General features: G+C 36.0%; 1 protein-coding gene, 2 long non-coding RNA genes and 1 pseudogene across 3 annotated transcripts; 2 read left to right on the forward strand and 2 right to left on the reverse strand.

The window, feature by feature from the left end:
• Positions 1-536: 536 nt before the first annotated feature.
• LOC140972528 (putative UDP-rhamnose:rhamnosyltransferase 1) lies at positions 537-2,101 on the reverse strand (annotated as a pseudogene).
• Positions 2,102-9,918: 7,817 nt separating this feature from the next.
• LOC140973565 (uncharacterized oxidoreductase At4g09670) lies at positions 9,919-22,040 on the forward strand. The gene is made up of 2 exons (XM_073436476.1): positions 9,919-10,503; positions 21,222-22,040. Exons 1-2 carry the CDS (start codon positions 10,042-10,044, stop codon positions 21,840-21,842), a joined length of 1,083 nt encoding a protein of 360 aa, XP_073292577.1. The 5' UTR covers positions 9,919-10,041; the 3' UTR covers positions 21,843-22,040.
• LOC140973567 (uncharacterized) lies at positions 10,510-20,853 on the forward strand. Its single transcript, XR_012174654.1, has 3 exons — positions 10,510-10,792; positions 11,142-11,595; positions 20,334-20,853. It is a non-coding gene; the product is annotated as an uncharacterized lncRNA (long non-coding RNA).
• On the reverse strand, positions 21,762-22,149 carry LOC140973566 (uncharacterized). Its single transcript, XR_012174653.1, has 2 exons — positions 21,959-22,149; positions 21,762-21,922 (listed from the first exon to the last, which is right to left on the reverse strand). It is a non-coding gene; the product is annotated as an uncharacterized lncRNA (long non-coding RNA).
• Positions 22,150-27,515: the final 5,366 nt, after the last annotated feature.

The following is a 27,515-nucleotide window of genomic DNA, read 5'->3' on the forward strand; positions in this document are numbered from 1 at the left end:
TGTAAAAAAAGATAAGTTCAATTTAAGTCAACGCCAAAAGAATGATCTAGAGCGGGAACAAATGAAAAACATTCATTATGCTTTTGTTGCCGGAAGCTTGATGTATGCTCAGGTTTGCACTAGACCTGACATTTCATTTGTTGTTGGGATGTTGGGAAGATATCAGAGTAATCTAGGTTTATACCGCTGGAAAGCTGCAAAGAAAGTTATGAGCTACCTTCAAGGGACCAAAGATCGTATGCTTATGTTTAGGCAAACTGAGAATTTGGAACTAATTGACTACTCTAAAATTTATGTCAAAATCTAAAATTTTAAACTTCCGCTGCGTTTTGGGCATGAGAAAACCGAGATCCAACATCATGTCCATAAATGTGTAGAAACATGATTTTGTTAAAAAATTTATAACAGATCAATCTTAATTTTCTAATGAGGGAAACACTGCATAAAACTGTTCCTTGATCATACTGCAAGCACTAATCAATTTTTGCTATGAGCTATGAAATTGCTTGATTTGTTGTCAATTTTACTCTTTCTAGCTAGTTCTTCTCTTGTAAATCCCTATATCTTTCAAAATGCTCTATAAACTTGTTTATATAGTGTTCCTCGCTCTCCTGATTGTTGAAAATCCTTCTCATTTCTGCTGCTTCGGACCTTAACTTCTCCCCCTTTGGTGCCACCACAACTAGTCTCATTGAGCTCGCAACAGTTTCGTGACTAAACGAACCGTCTTCGTTTCTTGGTACTTCATAGCCAACTTCTTTTTCCACCAGCAGCTTCGCATTGAGTCCTTGATCAATTATCATTGGAAGGAGAATCAAAGGGTGTCCAAAGCTAATAGACTCAACAATTGTGCCCCATCCAGAATGGAAGAGACATGCTCCAATTGCAGAATGTTCAAGGAATTCCAGTTGGGGCGCCCATCCTTGAATAACGATGCCTTGGCGTAAGGTACGGTCAGCGAATCTAGGCGGGAGCAAGTCTGAGCTGCCTACTTCTTGTGGATTCCTCTGAATCCAAAAGAAAGGTAATCTTGAAAGCTCGATTGCAAATGCAAGTTCATGTATCTGCTCGATGGGCATCTTGTATTCACTCCCGAATCCGATGAACACTACAGATTTGACCTTTTGTCCATCCAACCATTTGAAAGCGTCGGACTAGTTTGAGTTAACTTCTTCTTTCTTGTTTTCTTCACGTACTGGGGGAAGTACCCCCTATTGGCAAAACTGATTTTTGATAGAGTTCTTGTACAACACCTATGTACTCAAATCAAACTCATCACAGCTTCTGAACGCAACAAACCTGCAATCTTCTATGCTTTTGGCAATACGATGGCCACTGGACACACCTGATGCATCAGGGATATGAGTGAGACTCCACATACTTGTTGCATAATCTGGTCTGGCTGCCAGAATACTAGGGAAAGGGATCCAATTTGGTGGCATGGTGAAATGTTCTGGACTTGGACGCCTATTACCAGTACTGAGCTCCTCCGGTGGCCCTATAAAATCCATTGCTGCAGCTGTAAATACACTGAAAAACACCGTTGGCACGCCAAATTTTTCACCGATTTCCGGTATCCAATCTGTGGCAAATTCCAAAATTATCAAGTCTGGAATATCCTTCTGGACGAAAATTTCAAATGGCTGAGCTAATAAGTCGTATGCTATTTTCAAGAACTGTATTTGGTCTTCTTGTAGATCAACGATTGCTTCACAACTTTCGAGCAAGCCTTCAACTCGTGGCAATGGGAGCTCCACAAGATTTATTCTAAGCTGAAAATTTGATGGAATTGGAGGTAATCTCTACAGGTTTTTCGGGGTGGAAACATATGAAATCAGGACCTTTTTTGCGGCTAGTTTCTTTGATAACTCAAGAATGGTATCATATTACCAAATGCCAACCACGGAACATCATGATATGGTATTGTTTGCTTGCCATGCTTTACTCAGGAGAGAATGAAAGCTGGGAAATTTTTCACTTTCGGGTAATCATTAAATAGGCAAACAACTTGGTTCTCCAACTGCACGAAAACTTTTAAAATCAGGCTGTTTCTCTTGCAAAATAGGACTAAAACATCAAGCTGTTGGAGTAAACAAATCATTTTATAATGAATATGTGAACGTCTCAGAGTGTATGATTCAAGAACACTTGTAAAAACTATATCCTTCCTTAGGCGATTGGTTGTTTTATATGTATGTATTATTTGTTGGAGTGATGTGTCCTATATTTTGAAGAACTGTACGTATGCCAATGGGCATCATATGCCCAGTTCTTGTACTTTTTTGGTTTCAATTTGCATTGTGGTGTTGTTTTTGTTGTGAATAAACATTGCAAAAAACACTATTATTAAATTGTTTACTCTGGCCGGTTTGTTGATGTAGGTAAAATCATTTGTCACACCAATTTGGGCCACGTCAAATGCGTAAAATATGGCAACAAAAATCGGAAGATAGTTTTTTATACTATAAATACGGAAAGAAATTTTGTTGCGTATATCACCCATAAAAATCTATCACTTGTATTGATTATTAAAAGATAAAAGAGTTTACAGTTCTTCGATCAGGAATGTAAGAAAGAATAATACAGGGAATGTTGTCGAAGATTTGGATCCAATAAATACTCGTGAGGGTGAGGGAGAATTTCGATATCTCATGTCCTCCAGGGCCGTGATAAATTGGGGCAGTATTGCCCTTATGCAAGATTTGAATTTCCGAGGTATAACCGTGGTATATTTATACGAAATTTGTAGATAAAATTTCAATTTGTTTTCGGTTTGAAACTACGTACGATCTGTTATTTACAAGGTTACCAGAATAAGGAATGTGTTGGAAACTTAATTTCGGCTGTTTGACAAACCATTTATCTATTGGACACATTGTTTCCTGAAAATTCTTACGCTATCAGAAATAATAAACTCAATACGATTTAAAATACACCATTGAGAATAACGTGTCTTTGATACAACTGTTGGGATATCGAATTCTCACACCCAAGATGCAGCGAAAGTCTAAAATTTTTACGTCTCGACAATTGAGATGGTGCTTGGGCGTCGTGTGTTTAAAACCATTCATAGAGTGTGAAGCGATTATACATGCACGTATAAAACGATGGACTCCAAACTATTTCGAGTTTAAAGCGGAGATATCCCTTCTTGTAATTCCCTACGAACGGAGCTTCGAACTTGATCGTCTAATTAGATCCATGATCAGAAGCTATGTTCCTCGCTTGGATTGCACTAGAAATCGCAAGCGAATTGTGCATTGAGACTATGGCATCCGGATTTCCAAAATCCGGAGTCGGTGCAGCGTCGGAAGGATAGGGCAATGGAAGAAACAAGTGGCCGAAATTTTCAACCCAAAACCTTGTGTTGGCCGAGACTTCATGTTCGTCAATCATGAATTTTGTAATGATTCTTAATCAATAATTAAACTAATACTTACATATAAGAAAGCATATTCTTCATCTCGATAAATTACCCACCCGAGCTCACTCAATTTACCCGAGCTTCATCATTGGCGTCGTCTATAAGAAATAGATCTATAGATGTAGATATGGTTTCCAACAAAAATCATCCCAAAGGAATCACTCTGAAAGCCAGACTGTTATTCAGTGATCTCCTAGGGAAATCGCCCCCCAATAAATGGCATCAAAACATCATTGTTTCTCCTGAAAAGATAGCCCAGTGGATCGCGGTGGATGTTCAGGAAGCCATGGCAAAAAATATACCCCCAAACAAGAATCCCCAACGAGAACAAGAGGAGTCTAAAAATGAATCTCATTCTTGGGACCAGTCTAAAAAGAATGAAGAGAGTTCAAAGTTCAGTTCTAAGGCCTCCACTAGGACCGGGGAGCTAGAGGAATTAAGGAATAAAGTGAAGAAGTTGGAAGGAAGGGCTGGGTCTTCTTATACTTCTCGGGCCGAGTAAAAAAGATACCCTTTTTTCACTCGGATAGTGAATGTGCCCCTACCCATTCACTACAAGTCAGTCCGGATCAAAGAATGTGATGGAAATATTGACCCGAAAAAGCATTTGGCTCGGTTCGAGAACGTATTCATGTTGTATTGTTACGAAGGCTAAAATTATGCGTAATGCTTTTCTCACCACTCAGGTGGACTCGGCCCAGTGCTGGTTTGAGAAGCTTGAGCCTGGGATCATCCGTTCCTTTGAGGACTTTAGTTGCATTTTATTGCACCACTTCAGCAGTGGTAAGAGATACAAGAAGACTGCTTTTCAGTCTGTTTGAAGTAAAATAGACTGGGATGAATCATTGATGACATACATCCACCGATTTAATAAATCCGCTGTGGAAGTACCATCTTGTGCTCCTGAGATCAAGACTACGACCTTCATCCAGGGAGGAGAGAAGTACACTCAATAGATGAAGAACAAGAAGAAGTGGTAATCGTTCCCGGGCATCCTAGGAAAACCACAAAAATGGCTCGAGATCTTGAACCGTCTACCAAGGTCGAGTTGCTGAATTGCATGCAGAAAAATGTTGATATCTCATCATCTTTAGAGCTGGTAGGGATCCCAACCCGTGCTGTTGAGCACAAACTAAATGTGATCCCGTGCTCTTGACCTGTCAAGCAAAAAAGAGACATTTCAGACCCGAGAAAGAAAAAGTGATAGTGGAGCAGGTGCATGAGTTGATGAAAGCTGGCCAAGTTCAAGAATTCCAATTCCCTACCTGACTCTCAAATGTGGTCTTGGTTCGAAGACCACTGGAAAGTGGAGAATGTGTGTGAACTTCAGGACTTGAACAAAACCTGTCCCAAGGATTGCTAGTATTTTTTTCCAAATTGATCAACTAGTGGACTCGAACGGTTTAACACAAGTTTTGGTTTTGATACAAGTTTAACACACATGTTCGAAGAATTACTTGAACAGGTTCCATGAGTTAGCAACAAAAACCTAACTATATCGCTTTTTTTCTCGAAACTGATATGGATGAATGAGAAATTCATGTCCTAAATTATCCATTTGAAATAATTGAATTCATGTATTGTATATAAGTGTCTTTTAATAGCAGTCGCTATGTCGGGCTCTCTTGCTAACAAAATATGATGGTATTTTAAAACATTACGACGTGGTTCGAAGGACTTCAAAGTTTAATTTATAGTGCTACTGATTTTAAAGTATTGTATGCTAAGATATGTATTATTAACAATGACCATAAGCACCTATATAGAACGACAAAGAGTTGACTCTTGCTTCAACAATATTTTGCCCATTCTGTTAGTTGTCTCACATTGGTTAGATAAAATTTTTGATAGTTACATGTATGGACTTCAATAATTCTCCCTTTTTGAGCTAGCTTTTGAGTTTGAGTTAAATCCAAATCTCAATCTTAACATGATATCAGAGCTCAGGTTTCACCGTTATGTATTAAACTGCCCATAGTTGGGCAATTCGTTCTGCTCATAGTTGGGCTCCTTGTAAACTTCACATTCTAGATATTCATTCCTGTGTGTGAGAGGAGGTGTCAGTTGTCCCACATTGGTTGGATAAAATTCTTAGAATTTGCATATATGGATTTGGACAATCCTCCCCTCTTGAGCTAACTTTTAAGGTTGAGTTAGGTTCCAGTCTCAATCTTATCATGGTATCAGAGCTCTGTATCTACCGTTATATATTGAACTGCCCATAGTTGAGTTACCTGTTCTGCCCATAGTTGGGCCTGTAGTGCCCAAAAAAAATCAGTACACGTGAATTCCATGCATTTATTTAATTATTAAGGCATTTATTTAATTTTAAAATGAGTCTTAGTGGTGCATGATTTATTTAAATACATTATTTTAAATTATTCATGTTTATGTGATGCACGGTAAAAGGTTTTTCGAGTTTCATGTTTCAGGCGAGTATTCGAAGTGGGATCGAGGAAAAGACCGGTGACAATTTTGGTAATTTAAAAGGCGGTATTTTAATTTTAGTTAAGGATGGGGTATTTTAAATAATTTATTTAGTTTTAGCATTCTAAAAGCCTAAATTATTTATTTGAGTGAGTTTAGAATTTTAAAACTCTTAAAGTTTAGCAAGTATGCTTTTATTTTTAAATTAGGGACTTGGTTTGTAGTGAGGATTAACATTTTAATCAGTCTTTTTATTAGCATTTTTTTAGTTAATATTTTTAATTGTGTAATTAAACTATTTAATTCCCTAATTAAACTCAAAACTCACGCACACACACATTTTTACACACACCTATACACGACACAACACACACACATGTTTCATTCAAACTCTTATTATTTTGAGAAGAGAAAATTAGGGTTCTTGGAACCTTAGAGCAGCCGCCCCTTCCTCTGATTTCTTTCAGCAAATTTTCATCGATCTCATTGCAAGAAAATCGTTCCACGGTCGTCACGGATCAAGCCTCGCTTCCTTCCCGCTTCGGTATCGCCGTATCGTGAGTTTTTCACATTAAAGACACGTATAATCTGTTTTTCCTGCGTCGATCTTGTCATAGTATTTATTTTGATGTGTTATGTATGAAATCATGTGTATAAGATGTTGTAGTTTGAGCAGAAAATTATTTGATGTGTTTTGATGAAATCCCTTGATCTGAAAACTCGAATTTTACTGTATTTTGATTTACTGTGATTTTTCAGTCGAGAATCTGAGAAAACTTTCAATACAAAAAACGTAGAACTTTTTGATATAAGATTCAAAATTTTTGGATGAAAATTGAGTGAGTTATGGTATTTTTCGTGGGGCTGCTCAAGCTGCGATTTTTACGTAAATTGTGTTCTTGAAGTTATTTGTTGCAGGCTTCATTGGGAATCGACGGGTAATCGATGCTACGTTTTGGTAAGTCAAGAATGATATTGGGATTATTATGTGGTGTCTGATTTTGTGTCGTTAGGCTCCAAGTTGAATCAAGAGTCGTAGGAAGAAAAATGGTGTCGAATTTCGGGTTGTGTCGTTGGTTGTTGCTTGTCGCTCTTGGGAACAATTTTAATTATTTACTTGGGTTTGGTACAATGTCGTAGCGTCCTAGGCTGGGTCTCGAGGTGTCGATTCATAGCCATTTGGGTTGGTTGAGGAGAATTAATTATCATGTCAAGTTTTTCACGCAGGTTTCGACCTTCAGTGCCAAGACGGACCCTCACACGGACCCTGACACGGGGTCCGTGCCTTTGTTTCCTTCGAGTAGCCATTTTTGCGAGCTGACACGGACCCCCACACGGACCAAAGCACGGGGTCCGTGCCTTTGTTTCTTTTCGATGTCAAAATTTGCGAAGCTATCCGGACCCCTACACAGACCCTAGCACGGGGTCCGTGTCCTTCCTTCTTTTCGGTAGGTCTTTTAGCGAACCTACACGGACCCGGGCATGGGGTCCGTGCACTCAAGTTTCTGGGAAAAGTTTAATGTTTGCTTTGGGGTTTGATGTCATGGTTTAGTGCAAGGATTATCAAGGTCGAGTCATGGGAAATTTTAGAATGTCGTAAGAAATGATTGAGTTTGAGAGTAAGCATGATAACTACGTCTAAGCTATGCAAGTTAAGTATGCAATTTCATGTTAGTATGTGCAGCAGCGGCCCCAGTCGAAGTCCAACGAATCCCTCAACGCCAAGTAAGTATGTTCGACGTGCAAAGAAAATATTTTCAAGTTTTTGAGGTATGCTAATTGTCTTGTGACCAAATTATGTTTAGGATTGGAAAGCGTTAAATTATGAACGGGGACCAATCCGCCCGTTAAATTATGAACGGGGTTAGATCGAGATTGGAAAGCGTTAAATTATGAACGTGGACCAATCAGCCCGTTAAATTATGAACGGGGATCTCATGTGTGTGGCAGTGGATACGTCCAATTCATCCCAGTACTGTGGTTAGTCTGATCAGGAAGATATGTTATGGGTCACTTGCTTTGAAACATGCTTCTACGAAAAATGATGAGATTATGTATGTTCAAGTACGTTCTAGTATGCAGCATGTTTAAGAAAAGTTTTCACGTTATGGCACGTTTATGTTGTGTAAGCATGTTCCAGTTCATTTCAAGTTCAAGTTTGTATGTCCTGTTTTGAAGTTGCATGTGGTTTTATTACGTATTATTTGTTACTACCAGTTTATGCGTGTTGAGTCTTTAGACTCACTAGACTTGATCGATACAGGTGAGGATGTTTACGAGGAGGCTGGAGGTGGGGACCAAGAAGCAGGCTTGGACTGAGCGGGAGGCTAGATCCGAGGACCGCCCAAATTAATGACATTTGAACTGTTTAAATACTCCGATTTATGTTACTGTTTTGATGACCTTGCAAGTACTTTTGGTAAACATTGTTTTGAGATCTTCCGTTGCAACTATTTTTGAGACGTACAGTTTACTTTATCAAAATTTGAAGGTTCACGATTTATTTAAGAAAATTTTATATTTTTCCGCAAATTTTAAGTAGTAAAAGTACGGTACGTTAAAGGGCCACTTGTGAACTTTACGGTTCAGATGTTATTTTTTGCCGTGAGGAGGTGTGTTAGTTGTGTCACATCAGTTGGATAAAATTACTGAGAGTTGTATATATGAACTTGGACAGCCCTTTTTCCATGAGCTAGTTTTTGGAATTGAGTTAGGTCCAAATCCTATTATTAAAAATGTACGTAGATGCCATATTTTGTTATCCCAAAAACTACTTTTGAACTTGATATAAAACATTCTTTTCCCAACACAAAGTTTAGTAGCTAATTCTATTGCAGGGATACCTAATTTATCGAGAAAATATCAAATTATGGAAGAAGGAATGTCTCTATAGATGAGGCATGCAAATGAAAAGAGTGTGAATAATATCTAACAAGAGTTGTGATCCAGGTTCACTGTCTTAGAAGCGAACCAGATGACAGGGATTCCCATATCTCTTATATCATGATCGACGACAAATATGAGTTAAGGAATCTCGAGCCACCCGGTACTACAAACGTGATCGAGTTGGGGGTATGTGCAAGGAAGCGAGAGGAAATCATATTTCTCACAAACATCATATTCATGACTTGAAGAAGATTCATGCATTATGTGGAGAGGTGCTAAAGGTCTATAAGCTTGAATTACACAATTATTATCGGTTTTTATGAAGAGACATGTGCTGTGTTGATAGTATATATTTTTGTTCATCGATCTTTTGGTTTTGATGGTAATGGTGTACACTTATGTTTTTAGTTGTCAAAATCCATACCGATTATACTTAGTATATTGGAGCACATGTTGCGTTTATTTATATAATAGTTTTTATGTGAAACATTTATCTTTGAATAGTTTTTATTAAATTCGATTGAATAATTTTTCTGTTTTAAATTTTTTAATAAATTTCATTTTATTTTTGTTTTGAATTTGTTTAATTAACTTTATGCTGTTTAGGAGCCATGGATTTCTATCATCTGGTTTTTTTTAAATATGTTAAGTTCTGAAATAACACTTAATACATTATTTTATTTTTTCATAGTCCATTTTTCTTTACATTGTCTCACAACTATGTAAAATTTATGCATCTTCTTTCGCTTGGGAGAAGTGGAGAACAATAAAGTAGGCACGAAAACTCTTGTGAGACGATCTCACGGATCAATTTCGTGAGTCGAATATCTTATTTTGGTCATTCATGAAAAAATATTATTTTTTATGTGAAGAGTTTTACTTTTTATTGTGAATGTAGGTAGGATTGACCCGTCTCAAAGATAAAAACTCGTGAGACTGTCTCACAAGTACTGAAATGATTTGGGGATATTTGGAAAGAAAATTCGGGGAATCAAATTTCACAAATGAAATCTCCAAACTGTTTTACATTACTCTAATCAAATCCGATTATAAAAAATATATATATTATTTTCATATTAAATTTTATTTTTGTTGTTGATATTAATTGAATGAAAGAATTTTGTGGTTGTGGAAGCATTCTTCCGTTTACTTGAGTCATCAAATTGACAGAAACACTGAATTGGGAAAACAAATTAAAATGTTTGAACCGGCCATTCAATACCTCTCTTCCTAAACTTGCATTTTTTTCAAATTTATTTTTATTATTAATTCGTTTCATTCATTATCAACCCACAGCTTTAGAAATGGCCGCGCCGCCGATCAAAATCGGTATTTTGGGCTGCGCTGACATAGCCCGAAAAGTCTCACGCGCAATTACCCTCTCCCCTAACTCAGTCCTCTACGCCATCGGCAGCCGCTCCTCCGAAAAAGCCTCCAAATTCGCGTTAGAAAACGGTTTCCCTGATTCAGCTAAGGTTTTCGGATCTTACGATGCTGTATTGGACGACCCGGATGTTGACGCAGTATATATACCGCTGCCCACTAGCCTCCACGTTGACTGGGCAGTCCGGGCTGCCCGCAAGAAGAAGCACTTGCTTTTGGAGAAGCCCGTGGCGCTGAATGTGAAGGAACTGGATATAATCCTAGATGCGTGCGAATCGGGTGGGGTTCAGATCATGGACGGTACCATGTGGATGCATAATCCCAGGACTTTTAAAATGAAGGAATTTCTATCTGATTCCTCTCAGTTTGGGGAACTCAAGTCGGTGCGTACATTTTCTGCTCTCAGTAATTGATTATTATTCGTGAAGATGCAATTTTATTCATAATAAAGCATATTCCATTTTGAGTGCTATACATGAATTTGAGAATTTTCTTCACTTTGTAAAGATTGCGGCATAATCTGATTTCCACCATTCAAGATCTTGAAATGTAAGAGATTGTAATTGGTTGGCTCAGAAGTAGCGTGGGGCCGTCCATTTATGAGCTCACCCGTACTACTCTTTCTGTCCGGCTGATTCCAGAGAGAAGCCATAGCGCTACAGGCGGCCCCGCGTTATGCTTGCTGCCTGGAAATTCCAGGCAGCGTCCAGACCAGTCTCATTGTTTCTTTTTTAATTATTGTGCCTCTTGGTTGATTATTTCATCCTTTTGGTGCCTCTCTTTTCAGTTATTTAAATGAAAGGTGTCTTGTAATAGTTGCATTGTTTAATAAGGATACATTGATTTTCATGAAAAGCCACAACTATCTAGAAATAATCCCACAGATCTATAAACATATGTTTTGCAACACAATACGATTGCTACATTATCGTGTTGAAAGGTTCGTTGTATTTTGGGGGTAATTTGCGGATAAAACTCATTATCAAACTTTGAGAAGTGAGCGCAAATAAAACTTTAAAAGATATGTCTCAAACCCGAGTTTTTCATACACCGTTTCTTTTTTATTCTTTGTTTCAGATTGTTGTTTTCTCTAGTTAACACCAACAATCTTTAAGGTTTTGCCTTTTTATGCGATGGAGACCCAAAAAAATGACTTATTTTCTCAATCCATGTGTTCAACTTGATCGGTTCGACGACACCAACTTTACCCACTAGAAAGGAAAATTATTCTTTCTGCTTACCGTTCTCAAGATTGCATATATTCTTGATCCAAAGTTGGAGCCACTTCCTGAACCATAAGATGATGATTCTAAAGCAGTCAAGGCTGCACGGAAGAAGCACGGAGAGGACATGGTGATATGCCGTGATCACATTCTCAACACTCTCTCCAATAGATTATGATCTCTACAGCTCAATTGAATCTCCACTGTAAATCTGGAATGCACTTGAGTACCAATACGAGACTGAAAATTAAGGTGCAAACAAATACGTTATCTTGAAATATCTTGAATTTGTCATGAATGATACAAAGTCCTTTCTTGATCAAATATATGAACTGCAACTCAATGTTACCAAGCTTCTTGAGTTGAAAGTGAACATTTCTGAATCATTTCAAGTGGGGACTATTGTTTCTACATTACCCGAAGTTGGAATAGTTATAGAAAGAAACTTTTGCATAGCAAAAGTGATATAACTTTGGAGAAATAGCAAAGACATTTGAGGATCGAAGAAGAGACCAAGTTTCATGATCCTAAGGGAAATGTCAACGAATTTTCTAAAGTTAATATTTCTGAAGCAAGTAAGTTCAAAAAGTACTTCAAGGTAAATAATGACAAAGAGTTCAAGAAGTAAGAAAATGGCCAGAAAAAGTTCTTTGGAAAATGTTTTAATTGTTGAAAGAAAGGTCAACAAAGTGATTGCAGGTACAAAAAAGAAATCAAAATCAATAATGCCAATGTTGTTGAAATTTGCATACGAGCAAAAATGACGAAGAAACCATTTCCAAAGGCTGAACGAATTTGAAACGACCTCTACTTTTTTTTCCCTAAACATACACTTCGAAAATCACCATTCACTAATTTAACATTTTATAAATCAAATTACTTTAACAATAAAGTAAAGCATAAAAATATCTCTACTAGAATCATTAACAATAAATCTTTTAAATATTTTATCTAACAAGCTAGTGCGGAATAAAATGGCCATCGGGAGTGTACTGCTGCACTTGATCCATTCAATCATCAGCGCCTCCCATAAAATCATCAAACCCTGCATCGTACAAACCTAGTGAGTCTAATGACTCAGCATTTTCTAAACATGAATAGCAGATAATACATATACACTCACATGCATTTAAAAATCACATTTTTATTTAAAATAGATTTTGAGCATAAATAAACCATTTAAAATAACCTTTAAGCATAATAAATCATTTTAAAAATAACTTTTAATCATATATCATAAAATCATTTTAATTGTAAAGCTTTCAATCTTTTATCATTTTGGGTGAAGTTTGATCCTTGAAAGTGACTAGCTTTTATCTTTTGGTCGACTGATCAGTCTTCAGCTCCACATGGCCCATGGGGGTGGCCACTAGGCTCCACCATGGAAATACGATCGTCGGGGTCCCTCTGGGGCCTTGGTCCTCACGACATCTCAACAAAATTGTAAGTTCACCGTTCTTTCTGAGAACGGATCTCCCACATATCATATATCATTTGTCACAGTCAATTCACATCCCTCAAAATATTTTTCCTTTTCTTTTAAAATCATAAAATTTCCTTTATTTTCCATTTTTGAAAAATAACATTTGTTTCTCAGTAAAGAAAATCGTAAAATATCATGACTTTTCAAAAATAGCATTTTACAGTAGAAATTGCACGGCTTTACCATAAATCATAAAATAACATATTTTCATAAAAATCATCATTTTAAATAATAAAATATCATTTAACATATTTTATGATCTTTCGGGCCGCTGCCAAGCTTTTAGGTATTACCCAAGTGTAAAATGATCGTTTTGCTCCTAGACGTAAAAATTCTCGATTTCATCTTTTTCTTACTTTTAACGACATCGTTTCATCCCAAATAATTATTTAAGCTTAAATCTAATTTTTCATAATTTTATTCAGCTTAATTCTAGGCTTTTCGATCAATTCTTTAATTAACAATTCGTGAGACGTTTAATTTCTAAATAAATTCAAAACTTAATATTTTCTTCTCATATTTTAAACATAGACTTTTTATTACCTAAACTACCCTTGTGAGCCATGAACCACACCCATTGACCCATGGTTCGAACTTTCCTTATTTATTTTAGACTTTTGACCCTTATTCAAAACCACCGAGCCATCTCTCTATTTTATCGAGCCACGCCCCAGCCACCTCGAGCTAGACCCTAGCCAACCCTTTTATGGACCCTACTGACCAAGCCTACCCCATTAAGCAGCCCCTTAGAACCACTTAAGAGCTCCTGCCCGTGAGCCATACACCTTCTGCCCCTATTCTAAGGTTTGTTGGAGTCCTACCTAGACTAGGACTCTCCTATTCCCTTAACCAACGATCGCACACCCTCCTGGACAACACTGGACCCTCGCCTACCTAGCCTAGACCAGCACTGAGCCCTTAATCTGCGCAACAAGCCACGCAACAGCCCCCCAACACCAGCCACGGACCTGCGCGCAAGGCTTCCCTTCAACAGCTGCGGCCGCCCTCCTCACGAGCCACCGCTGCACCAGCCTAAGCTCCGACCCCTAGCCCCCTTCCTAGGACCCTTATGGACAAACCTAGCCTGCCCCAAGCTAGCCATGCAACCCTCCTACCGATTTCCTACCACGCGAACACATGGGAAGAGTCCTAGGGTTTAAGGATTCTTCCCTCCTTGCTGTCAGCACGTCCTGGTCGTGCTGGGACCTTTCCTAGGGTCGAGCCACACCCAGACTAGGCCCCTGCACAATCCCTAGCCGAGCCCCAACCACCCATGCAAACTATCGAGCCGCCTAGTCCCCAAACAAGCACATGAACCCTAGGTGCCTCTCCTTAGCCTTCCCCTCGATTTCCAGCATGTGTTTTCCTTTAAATTTTTTCAAGTTTTATTCAAAAATCATCCCTAGTTGGCAGCCTATCCCTTGGAATCATAACGTTTTCAAAACGAGCGTAAAAACATCATATTTTTTATAATAATCGTTCTACCGTAAAAATAGTTGAACGCCCATATTTTTCATGCATTAACAATCACAACATGCATATTATGATTTTTATGATGTTTAAAAGAGTTTAGAAAACGTGCCTTTGTAACGCTCGAATATTCAATCGTTGGCAAGGGTGCGAAGATGGACGACCGGACGATGAAGAACCCTAGCTTTTCTCCTCTCCAAATTTCGAAATTTGTGTGTGCAAGTTTGTGAGGATTTCGGCTCCTATGTGCTCTCAAAAGACCTAAGATTGCATTTTTATAGATTTAATTTGCAAGTTAATGGGCTTTAGTTTTGGGCTTCTAAGTCTAGGAGCAATTGGGCCTACTCAATTTAGTTAAATTGAGCCCAATAACTCTTATTTAATTAAAAAACTAAAGTTTGTAAAATTTACTTTTCAAAACTAATGCATTTGATATTTTAAAAGTCCCTTGTTTGCCCAAAACCGGCTTCCCGGGTAAAATCGAGCTCGACTCGTAAAATAATTCTAACTCTTAACATTTTTAGAAAAATTAAATCATTTTTAATTATATTAGGAAGCCTTTGAAAATATTTAATGAAAAATAAATATTCTTGTTTTGGTCGTTCCGGTCTCCTTTCCCCTGCCTATTATCGAATATTTGGGTAAAATCCGTATTCATGAAATAATGTCATATAATCATTTAATCATGCAATCATACATTTAATCATATAGGAAATATCATGCAACCATTTAAAATCAATTAAATAAAACAATTAAACAATTAAAATAATTTGCATGCATGTGGTTTGCGTAGGTTTAATTTTTCGGACGTTACAGAAACACACAAAATTATATATCATTAATACTGATATTTGTGACATAGTTGTAAAAAGCGTGGGTCTGGTTGCGCCTAGGCGCAAGTCGCACCCTACGCACCTGGGTAACCACCCAGGTGCATACCTCTCAGGTGCATGCCTCTTGCAAGGCGCAAGGCTTGCTTGAAGCGAGAAAATTGCGCTTCTGTATTTTGAGTGAAGGCTGGCCCAACTTCTCTATTTTTTTTTTAACTAAAATGGGCTTCAAAGCCTAGAGCCCAAAGCTGGTTTAGATAAAAGCCCAAAGCATAAACCCTAAAAAATAAGAAGCAGGGCAACAACGATCAAATCCATAACAACAGCAAGCATCCTAAAGAATAAGCAGCGCAACAACGACAACAAAGGGTCGTCAAATCATCAAACAAACAAAGAATCATTTTTTTTGTTGAATTCTCGCTCTGGAAAGCTTAATTATTTCAATAATAGCATTTTTGTCATATAATGATATAGTATATAAATATGTTTTTTTTTTAATTAATAGCGTGCCTTGCTTCAATAATGTGCGTTCCTCGCTTTGCACCTCAGGCTCCAAGAGCCTTTTGCGCCTTGGTGCGCATTGCGCCTCTAAAAACTATGATTTGTGAGTGTAATGGTATTTTGACTAGAGGAGGAAAAAATATTTTATCACTTTCATTGACGATTGTTCTAGATATATCTATGTATATTTGATTAGAACAAAAGATGATTCCTTTGATAAGTTTAAACTTTTCAAGGCTGAAGTTGAAAATCAAAATAGATTAAAATATTAAAATTGTTCGAAGTGATAAAGGTCGTGTATATTTTTCAAATGAGTTTGATGTCTTATGTGAAGAGCGTGGTATTATTCACTTGCAGACAACGCCTTATACTCCTCAATAAAATGGTTTGGCTGAAAAGAAAAATAGAATTTATATGGATATGATTAATTTCATGCTTCTTAATGCTAAATTGCCTAATAATTTTTGGGGTGAAGATTTACTTATTGCATGTCGTGTTCATAATGTGAAAACACATGTTTCTCGATACGAAATGAAGAAAACCAAACTTGATGTATTTACGTGTTTGGAGTTGTTTAGCCTTTTATAAAGCACGTGATACTAAATCATCAAAGTTATGTGTAAGGGGAATTAAAAGTATATTTGTTGGATATTCTGAAAATTCTAAAGTATATAGATTGTTGAACCTTGATTCTGATATAATTGTGGAATCAAGAGATGTCGAATTTATAAAAATAAATTCATCTTTTATTTTAATGATGATTTGGAATTTATAAGCATTCAACCATGTGAAAATCTCATGTTACACTTACTCAAAACAAAAGAAAGAGTCTATGACATCTTTCGAATCAATGAGAAGTCAACGTGAAAGGAAAGATAAGAATCTAGCACCAGCATTTATTTCACCTCAAGTTTTAACATTTTTGGTTGAAGAAGATAGAAATTGTGTAATTGATAAACTTCTTTTATTGCTTAATATTGAAGAAGATTCAAAGACATTTACTGAAGCCATGTCATCCGGGGCTTTCTTCTTTTGGAAAGAGGCACTAAATGATGAAATAGATTCAATAATGTCTAACCAAACTTGGATTTTTGTTGACCTTCTTTTGGGATCTAAAATAAGCAACAAATGTGAGTTTAGGAAAAAATTCAGGTCTATACAAGCCTTCAAGACTAGATTTGTAATTAAGGGTTTTAAAAAAATACGTAGTATAGACTATTTCGATATATATACTCATGTAGTTTGATTAACATCCGTAAGAATGTTGTTTGCTACATTGCTTCGATTTATAAGTTCCATATACACCAAATGGATGTTATGACAACCTTTTTAAATGGTGATTTAAATGAAGAAATATATGTGGAGCAACCTGAATGGTTTATATTACCTGGTAATGAAAAAATGGTTTGCAAGTTAGTCTAGTCGCTTCATGGATTAAAACAAGCTCCAATACAGTGGCATGAGAAGTTTGATTTTGTGATTTTATCTAATGTTTTAAATAAAATAATGCTGATAAATGCATATATTCAAAATTTACAAGTGATTTTGGTGTTATTTTATGACTTCTTTACATTTGGAACAAATATGCAAGGGATATAAATAAAACTAAGAAATATATAATCTCACATTTTAAGATGAAAATTCTTGGTTAGGGTTACTCGTTGTGTCAGTCTCATTATGCTGAGAAGGTGCTTAAATTCAGTCAATTAAAATTTAAAGAAGCCAACACCCCATATGATACTAGCATCAAATTACTAGAAAATTCTGACCGAGAAGTAGCACAACTAGAATATTCTAGTGTGATTGGTATCTTGATGTACGCTACACATTTTACAAGGCCAGACAAAACATTTGTAGTCTGCAAAATGTCACGATTCTCGAGTAACCCAAGTGTCGAACATTGGAATGCAATTGGGAAAATACTTGGTTTTCTTGGAAGAACCATAAATATGGTTTTCTCTTATAATGATTTTCTTGTAATACTAGAAGGATACTCGGATGCCAGTTGGATAACCAATGTCTTTGAAAGTTAATCCACAACTAGTTGGTTTTTTACAATTGCAGGAGGTGCCGTATTTGGGCTTCCAAGAAACAAACATGTATAACTCACTCAACTATGAAAAGTGAGTTAATTAGCACTAGCTGTTTCAGGCAAATAAGCAAATGACTGAGAAATATGTTATATGATATTGAGTTTTGGCCACAACGTATGCCATCTTTTTCTTCATATTGTGATAGTAAAGCTACATTATCTAGAGGTTATAAAAAAGTCTATAATGTTAGGACCAATAAGAATCTAGTAGATCCCTTGACAAAGGTCTTTCAGAGACTTAGTCGAGGAAACATCTAGTAGAATGAGACGGAAACCTTTTGAAAGAATCACCGGTGATGGTAACTCAACTATGTAATAGTTATATCGCTATTCCGTAGTTAAATGGGTAAGAACAAGTCAATGTCATGTGATCGGTTTGACACTGAATGTGATATGCGTGATCGAACTGTGACCAAATTTTCGATTTATCAAATAAAATATATTTATGAAAATATTTTATAATTAGCAAAATAAAACTTTTGATTTATAGTTGGTCAAAATTTAGAATTTTTACAATATATTCAAATAAAGTAAATTATTTTCAATTAATTTGCTAGTATAATTTTCAAATCAATTATTTTTATTTCATATCAATGTGAAATTATTAGTATTTAATAATTGAACTCATTTTCATGAAGTCTATAATGTGCACTAATAAGAAAAATATGACAATGTTAATTTAAAAAATAATGAATCATAAATACAATTTAAAATAGGAGTGGTAAATCACACTTATAAATACCTCAAATCAAACACTCAAATCCACACCAAAATAATTCCCAAACCCTCCAATTTTCGAGTTCTAGCCGACAAAAGAAGAAAGAAAACTCTGCTGCAGTTCCTTCAGAATTTTCGAGAAAGAGTTTTTCCAAGTTATCGAGCCAAAATTATGTCCAATCCGAATAGCATAGGCTTTGCGTTTAGGCGATCGATCAGAGAAAAATCCAGCAAGTTCTTCGGGCATCTTTCAACAAGTGGGTTTTTGCTTTTGTATATCTAAATTTTGTGACACTTGTTCTTTGTGAGTGGACTTATCTATATGTATATTCGATAAAGTTTTTACACGCTTATTTTGTTTGGTAAGTGGGTTTTTGTTTTTGTATATCTAAATTTTGGCACACTTATTCTTTGTAAGTGGACTTGTATTTTAAAATCGACCAACATATATGTATCATATGTGTTAAAATCTGATTTATGAAATATGTATTTCCGAAGCTTTTGAACTTTGTGAACTAATGGTAGGAATATATATTCTGAACATTCCTGATTCATGGCCTCACTCTTCAGATGAGAGAACATATAAGGGACTGAATTATCAGTTAGCCATGAAATTCATAATATGTTCGGTGCACAATTCTGATACTGTTTATTCCTGAAAAATAAGAATATTTATGTATATATCTGCTATTACTGTTTTTGTTGGAAAAAAATGATTTTAAAGGCTGAGAGGAATTTATCTGCTTTCTAAGTGACAACCATATCACTCAATCACCTCTCATATAAGAATGAAAATCATTTAAAGGATGAAGAACAAACTCAGTTCTAGGAATGGTAAGGAAAGAAAAATCACTGGCAATGTTTAAGTTTCATTTTAGTTATTAGTATTTTTCAAGTTGTATGCTTCCACATCGTAATTAATGTTTTACATTCCACCGTTGTAAAACATTATGTCATTATTTTGGAGTTGTAAAGACAATGTTTTTTATTTATGAATAAATAGACTGGTTTGGAAATTTTGTACTTTTGACGCTTATTGTTTTATGATTGTGTGATTGTTAAACAACGCCAGATGTCGACCCATCCTGGTCTCGGGGTGTCACACCGAGATATTATCAGTCTCTTCTAAGATGCTCGGTGTAAATTGCTATGTGGTTGAGATTGAGTACATAGTCCTCTTATTAAAGTTCATGTCTCAAATAGCTAGAGACATAATTTGAAACTTCACCTATCTCTCGTATTTTCTTAAAAGACGAAATTCAAAGCAAAAGCTCACTATCGTCTTGCAAATACTTTGAAATATTTCGGTAGTTGAAGGTTAAAATCGAAAGATGCCTTCTTGTATATGCAAATCTATCATAATTAGTTTGGAAAAATATCACAATCTAGTGGGAGATTGTAATTAGTTGGCTTATAAGCAGAAGACGAGCGCAGGTGCGCTCTATCTGTCCGGGTGATTCCGGACAGAAGCCATAGCGCGGGGACGCCACTTGCTGCCTGGAAATTCCAGGAGCAATCTCTTTGTTTCTTTCTGAATCATTGTGTCTCTTGATTGATTATTTCATCCTTTGCTGCCTCTCTTTTCAGTTATTTAAATGAAAGGTGTCTTGTAATGGTTGCATTGTTTAATAAGGACACATTGATTCACAAAAAACAACTCCTCTTCATAAATATTTCTATAGATCTATAAATATATGTTTTCAACTCAATATGATTGCTACATTATTGTGTTAAATGATTTGTTGTGGCTTGTTGTATCTTGGGGGTAATTTGCTGATAATATTCATTAGCAAATTTTGAGAAGCGAGAGCAAATAAAACCTTAAAGGAAAGTATTTCATATACACCTCAAACCCGAGTTTTTCAACATTGTTTCCTCTTCCTATTCTCTATTTCAGATTGTTGTTTTCTCTACATAACACCAACATGAAATGGGGAAGTCAGAGAATGTATACTACATTTGCAGGAGTGTATGTTAGCACCTGTGGCTCATTGTAGAATTCTTCGTTTCATTAGGGAGTGGAAGCTTGTGTGAGGAAAATGGATGGTTGGGGTACGGTTGAGGGACGTCAGAGTCACTTTCAACTCTGGCCTGGTGGCCTTTCTTACAGTCCATTTTATTAGATTTTTTACAAACTTTATCACTATATTAGATGAGGTCTGTAACTTGTAACTTTTACGATGTGTCATTTGTTTAGCTGAATGATTGTCTTCACCTTAAGGTGGAATGATGGATGATGTGGAGTGACTTTGAAGTCACAAAATCCGGGTGTTGCCGAGACTGGATAGTTATCATTTGTTTCACAAACATCTGTGAAAGTACTGAGGATGTGAAATCTAGCTGCCTATGAATTTATGTAAAATGCAATCTAAATATGTAATTATAAGAATGGTGTCAAAGACTGGCTTAGTAGCGAAATTTCCTGTTGGCGAATCCTGACATGCAACACCCACCCCTCACCCCCCACCTCCATTATTTAGACTATTTTTAACTTCAAACTTTCACAATTGAAAAGAGTGCATCACATTTTCCATGTGTATTTTCATCATCTATTACTGGTCGTGAGGATTTTCTCTCTCTGTATATAAGAAGTGTTTGGGGTTAGCTGATATTGGAACAAGATCGTTTTTTTTTTTTTTTGCAGTTCTGTTTGATTGAATTCTCCCCTTGAACTACATGCTATGAAATCAGACATACACTATCACGTAAAGTGATAAAACATTCTACTTGCTAGTATATTTTGGTTTCATGTGAATATCAGTCAATTCTATCCTTTTTGGTGCAGGTTCATAGCTGCTTTACGTTTGCAGCGACTAAAGACTTTTTGGAGAATGACATTCGTGTCAAAGGGGAGCTTGATGCTCTTGGTGCTCTTGGAGATGTTGGATGGTACTGCATCCGGTCAATCTTGTGGGCTACTGATTTTGAGTTACCAAAATCAGTACTTGCATTACGTGGCGCTGTTGTGAACAATGCAGGAGTCATTTTAGCGTGCAGTGCTTCTCTGCACTGGGAAGATGGAAAGGTAGCTACATTTCATTGTTCTTTCTTGGCTAACTTGACAATGGATGTGACGGTTGTAGGAACAAATGGAAATTTGCATTTTCATGATTTTGTGGTCCCATTTGAGGAGAAACAAGCTTCGTTTACTACAGCTGTTAAATCAGGATTTACAGAGCTTGTGACAGGATGGGAGCCGAAACCGAGTGAGCACATAGTTATGACAGATCTTCCTCAGGAAGCTCTTATGGTGATGGAGTTCTGTGGACTGGTTCAGAACATCAAATTTCATGGTGGGAAACCTGAGAAGAAGTGGCCGACACTGAGCAGGAAGACACAACTTGTTTTGGATGCCGTGAAGTTGTCGATTGAGAGTGGTTACACAACTGTTGAAGTCACTAGCTAGATTAGTATACTTTTAGGTGAAGTTTGTTTTTGTATACTGTCGTCCGATGATGACTTACTTTCAGATTGTCGATAATCGCGCTAGTGAAGGAAATAATCTTAACGGGTACTCTCGACTGCTTACAAGCAATGTTATGAAAATGTAATAAAGAAACTCACACAATCCCTTGGAAACTTGATGGTGGTCGTGATTTTCTCATTTTTCTTGTCCTGGAAACTTGTTATCATTCCACTCCAAAAAAGTGGCTACAATGTTATCATTCGCATTTTAAACCGAAATTATTATTCTCCAAAATGTATATTTTATACTCAACTCAAAGAATTTGCTTGGAAGTTGAACGCATGTGACATCGCCATATATAGAAATACAAGTGTGTATTTAATAGGAAGAAAAAATTGTGGAGGTACTGTTTACATTTAATTGGATTGATGGGATTATATGAATAAATAATATTGTGATTATTAAAATATTTGAATAAGATGTAAAATAATATTGAATAAATAATAATATTGAATAAGATGTAAAATAATATTGAATAAATAATAATATTTTTAGTTTGATTGATTAAATTTGAGATAATATTTTAATTGTATCAATTTATTTTGTATTTTTTAAGGAACTTTAGCATGTTATATGTCTAATAATCATAGAGACCCTATAAGTAATCTAAAGAAAAAAGAAATCCATTTATTTTGTTTTTTTTTTCTTTTGCCTTTTTTTTGTGTGCTTTACTTGTTATTTCATGGCTCACTTTTTACAATTTTTTTATTAATAATAAAAGTGTTTCAATAACCAAGTATGAATAATTTTCTAACATTCTTAAAATTGAAAATTTTGAAAGTTATTTTCCATATCAAATATATCACAGAGATCAAAATAAATATTGTAATCAATGTGTTGAATAGATTGTTAGAGTCAAATATTTTGAATGTGAATCTTTATTTTTGTTTTTATAGTTGAATATTTTGAATATGAATCTTTGTTCCAGTTTTTATAGTGCTGTGTGTATTTATTATTATTTTTGACATATTAATTTGTGTATTTGATTGACATATTATTATTATTATTATTATTATTATTATTATTACTACTTGGAGGGGTGATCATTCGAGTTCCTTGCAATTTAGTAGTTTCTAAAACCAACGGTAACGACTCATGCAATTAGTCTTAACTCTCACGAATTTTTATCTGTGAGACATGTCAACCCTACCGATATTCACGATAAAAAATAATACTCTTAACATAAAAAGTAATACTTTTTCATAAATGATCCAAATAAGAGATCTGTCACCGTATCACAAAAGTTTTTGACTTAGATCAATACATCACACCTTGAACTACAAGAATTAACTGGTCGTGGGTCGGGTATTTGCTTCCCGTACCCGAACACCCACACCTCTCTAAAAGATCAGAACATGCTTCTTTTCGGCGTTCATTCGAATGTAATCTCCAATGACTGTAAAAGCCGCCGCCGCCGCACAGTGTTCCAACCTCCGGCATGCAATTAAATGTTTCCCTTTCACCGGCGTGTAGATACTCTGCTCTTCCCAGTCCCATATTCTGTGATCGTTCGAAATTTCCGATCAGACGCCGCGCTAGAATCCCTACGCAATGCCTCTGACGCCAGAACACACCGAACTTTGTTTTATACAATTACTCATCTTTATCGGGAGCGTATGGGGCACTCTTTGCGCACCTCTACCATAGTCGAATCAACCTCCCTTGCTTCATTTTGCCCTTTTCTTCTGTGATACCATTAAGGTACGCTCGAATCACCTTCGTCAGCATGCCGAGCTGAGAAAAAGCGTTCTTTTATCTTTTTGAACTTCACCTTGATCGGTTTAAGGGAGGATTGACGAGTATGTACTGGAGGATTTGAAATGATGGCCGCAGATGAGGTCGATAGCAAATTTGTTGTGATCGAAATATAGATAGGAAGGAAGAATTCGCTGTTTCAAACTTATCAGGTTTTGAAAGTATTTTTCCAAGTTATGTGATTGTTCCAGGAGCAGCATAGTGTAGCTATGTTCTTGAAAATCGAGTGAGTAACAGCAATCAAGGTAACTCTATAAAAAGATAATTTAGTACTAAAAAAATAATTCGATTAAATCGGTTAAGCGAAATTGCTAAAAACAGCAAAGAATTCTCTTCTTTCTACACCGGATGTGAAGTTTTTACCGAGCTTTCTGGAGTTATGATATTAGATTACTCTTACAACTTGCAACTGTTAACCATTCCACTTCTGAATTTACTTCGATACAGTTTTTTGTCATAGCGTTAAATTTATAAAGTGATAACCAACCCCTAGTATCAACTGTAATCACTTGGGTCTATACAAAAATACAGTAAGAATGTGAGTGATTCATAAACTCCTTATATAACTTACTCACAGGAGAAGTTATGTTTCTAACCCCTTTGACATTCAAATATGAAGTAGTTTTGTGCTTAAAAACAAGTGGGCTTTTCGGTTTGATCTTAGATTACTTGAATGATTTGATTCTTTTGCATGTATTCTATCACCTCTCAACTCTGAAATCGATTGGCTATTTATAGAAGGGGATTAGTGTGATCCTCCTACATTACCTTTCATTTTCTGATTGAATCGACAAACTCGAAAAATGTCTGTGCACACTATGCTGGTGGTGGTAAATGTACGGGTTTGCAGTGTTAGTTATATGTCTTTGTCTTCTAGCTCATTTACAAAATGACCCTTTAACGTTCATTTCCTTCAAAAACTGTAATGTTACAGAACATTCTGGACCAACATCCGTGCTGCAATTCTTTTTGACATGATAAATTGGTTAATTTGGTGCAGAGGGGTAGTGTGTCTTCTGTTTTATCCTCTTTTTAGTGCTTCAATGAATAGTCCAGATTCTCTCTACGGGAATACTTTACAATAAATACGTTACTTTACCAGAACTCTTCAAGTAGCAACTCTAAGCCATAGAACACTGTTTTACTATATTTGCTGGATATTTTCACTAGTCTCGGCTCTCGACCCTTTGCCTATTTGTCTTTGTTGTCGAAGGTCTCTCAACTTACAAATAATGCAGGAAACCTTCTTACCGATTTCTTGAGTCTTCTTCAATGTGGATCTTTAGTCTTTCGTCATCTCTGATCTGAAAAAGGCATGTTACAAGAAAAAATTAAAACTAGTTACAACTCAAGCGTTTTGTTTCCAGTTTTCAGCAATACTGTTTCAGAAATTCCATCCTGACAGAATTAACCATGAATTTAAGATGTAGATTAACTCAAGAATCTGTTGTTTTAACGGTCAAAGCTTGCAATGGGTGCCACTAAAGTTGGGGGGTGGCGGAGGGAATGGAGAGGTGCAAAATCTACTTTCTGAGCTATTTTCAGAAGATTGAATTCTCCGCATTATATTAGTTCGTTAGATTGATATATTCCTGGTCCTTTTCCCTGCATTATGCATGTTGTATACGTAAGTAGTTTTTATATATATTCTAACTAGTTTGATCAATTAGCAAGTGTAAAAGCTTTAGTCATTCTATTAGTTTTTTCTCATTGTAAAAATACAGTAGATGCTTAATGCCTCTAGTACAACAATTGTGCCCATTTATTAGGATGGTGAAGAATAATGAAAATCAGTCTCCTTTATCAAGTCTCTTTCTCCTTTCCTTTGAAATCCTCTCTGAACCCTAATCCTTCATTCTTCACTACTTAGAAGTAACGCTCTCTCGAAGAGCGACAATCGCCATACGGTGTAATAATTTCTATTTTCTACTGTTCAAACCGTTGCATTATCACTTTTTTTTTCCCAGCAGGATAAATTTAGTTGGTGCATCAACACAGGCGTAAATCTGTCAATGACTTTTTGCTAAATGCATAATCTGATATCATATTATTCTAATAATGCACCTTTATTAATATTTTCTGTATATGCATAACATCCATGTTGCTTGCGTAGAGGTGGGTTATGCAAATTATTTTCTGTGATATTTCCTTATTTCTTGGGGAAATGCATTCAGCGTTATTGAATGTTGTGCACGGTTTTCTGTTAGTCATTTTAAATTGTGCAATTGTGGAAGTTTGTCGTCAGCTATCTAAATTGTTTTAACTTCTAGTTACTTGAATAGTTTTATATTGATTTATAAATGCTTTCCATCCCTATCATTTTACCAGCAGGCTTCATATCTTTATCTTTCCTCTTCATTCTGGTATTTATTCATTTTCCTTAGAGTTGAAGATACACGCATTGAAGGATTGAAGACATGCTATTTTTTCGATTTTATTGATCCAAAAGGTTTTGCTTCTGAACTTTCCAAGTGAACATCATCCGAGTAAGCAAGCTTTAGAATTTTAAACCATTACTCATTTCGTAAAATTGCAGATCATCTACTTAATAGTTGGCTGAATTACTAATATGTACTTGTAGGCTTATTGGATTTGATCATCGCCAATCAGCGCTCTCTAGAATTTCTTCAAGGGAATATTTTGATGTGAGCCTCACATTTCATGTCAATATTGAGAAGAATAGCTCCACTGCTGCATATGAATATTTCTCCGATGCACTTATGGAAACGAGATTAGATACTGTAAGTGAAAGTGCTCAAGCCAGATAATTTTTATTAGCTGTAGCTGATGCTCTGTTTCTGCCCAAGATTTACTTACCAAAAACCAAAAAACAAAAAAGTGTGTGAATGCTTAGTCTGAGGATGCACTGTATAACATATTTATACTAATTTTTTTTTGTGTATGATACCAAAAAAGTATAATACCATGGCCCTTCTAAATCCTGAAGAACGAGAGCAGATGGAGATAATACTTAAATACATTGAAAATGAGGATCTTCGGAAACGGAGGCTGCCTGATAACCTAGCATTTAAAATTGGATTCTGGGATTGGAAGTCGAAATTGAACTGCATCACTAATCCATGGAAATATCAACAAGTTAAATTGAATTCCAGTCAGAACAGCATGTTCATTTCATGCAATTTCTAGGTTTACCAGTTCATTTAGTATAAGTGTCAGCAAAACGATTATTTAACTTTTCGCAAATCATTTCTAGCACTGCAACTGACAATTAATACTAAAAGGAGTTTTGGGGTAAATTTAATGCTGCCACCTTTGGGGTTTGTCGATTTCGTGCTTTTCATTGTATTTAATTAATTTGGTCCATTTGTTTACATGAATGGTTGATGGAATTAGTGCTGCAGACTTAATCAAGGAGGGGAAGGCCTATCTTTTACATCGAAGACTGATGCAAATAAGCTGTTTTATAATGTTTTTAGAGTTTGGTTAGGAAGAGAATTTTATGGGGAGTGCTTGGTAAACATCCTCAAGTAATTCTCGTATTTGCCATCATGTGCTTCAGTTAGGTTCTAGTTCATGGTCTAATGATGAATTTCATACTTGGGTACTTTTTCATCGTTCACATGAGGTGCTAGAAAACTACACAAATTTTGCTTATATCGTCTGGCATCTTTCTTTGAAATCTTGAGCTTGTATTTATTACTGTTAGGGATTTAGAGCTGATGGAAATTCAGAATTGAGTGATGAAATTGGGAAGGAACTGAGTAAAAAAAGTGTGGCTGCTGGGCTAAGATGATTTACTTCGATCCTTTTATTCTTGGCTAATTCTCTCCTCTTTTAATCTCTATGTTATGCTATTTTTGTGTGCAGTTGTGTATTGAATTTTACCTTCACTTGCTG

This window comes from Primulina huaijiensis, chromosome 3 (genome assembly GCF_012295235.1).
Source record: "Primulina huaijiensis isolate GDHJ02 chromosome 3, ASM1229523v2, whole genome shotgun sequence".
Taxonomy (NCBI): Eukaryota; Viridiplantae; Streptophyta; class Magnoliopsida; order Lamiales; family Gesneriaceae; genus Primulina; species Primulina huaijiensis.

What these genes read in the sequence shown, in the direction of transcription:
- LOC140973565 (XM_073436476.1), top strand. Translation starts at nt 10,042, where the DNA reads ATGGCCGCGCCGCCGATCAAAATCGGTATTTTGGGCTGCGCTGACATA. An exon ending in AGTTTGGGGAACTCAAGTCG is followed by an intron (nt 10,504 to 21,221) that starts GTGCGTACATTT and finishes TTTTTGGTGCAG; the next exon opens with GTTCATAGCTGCTTTACGTT.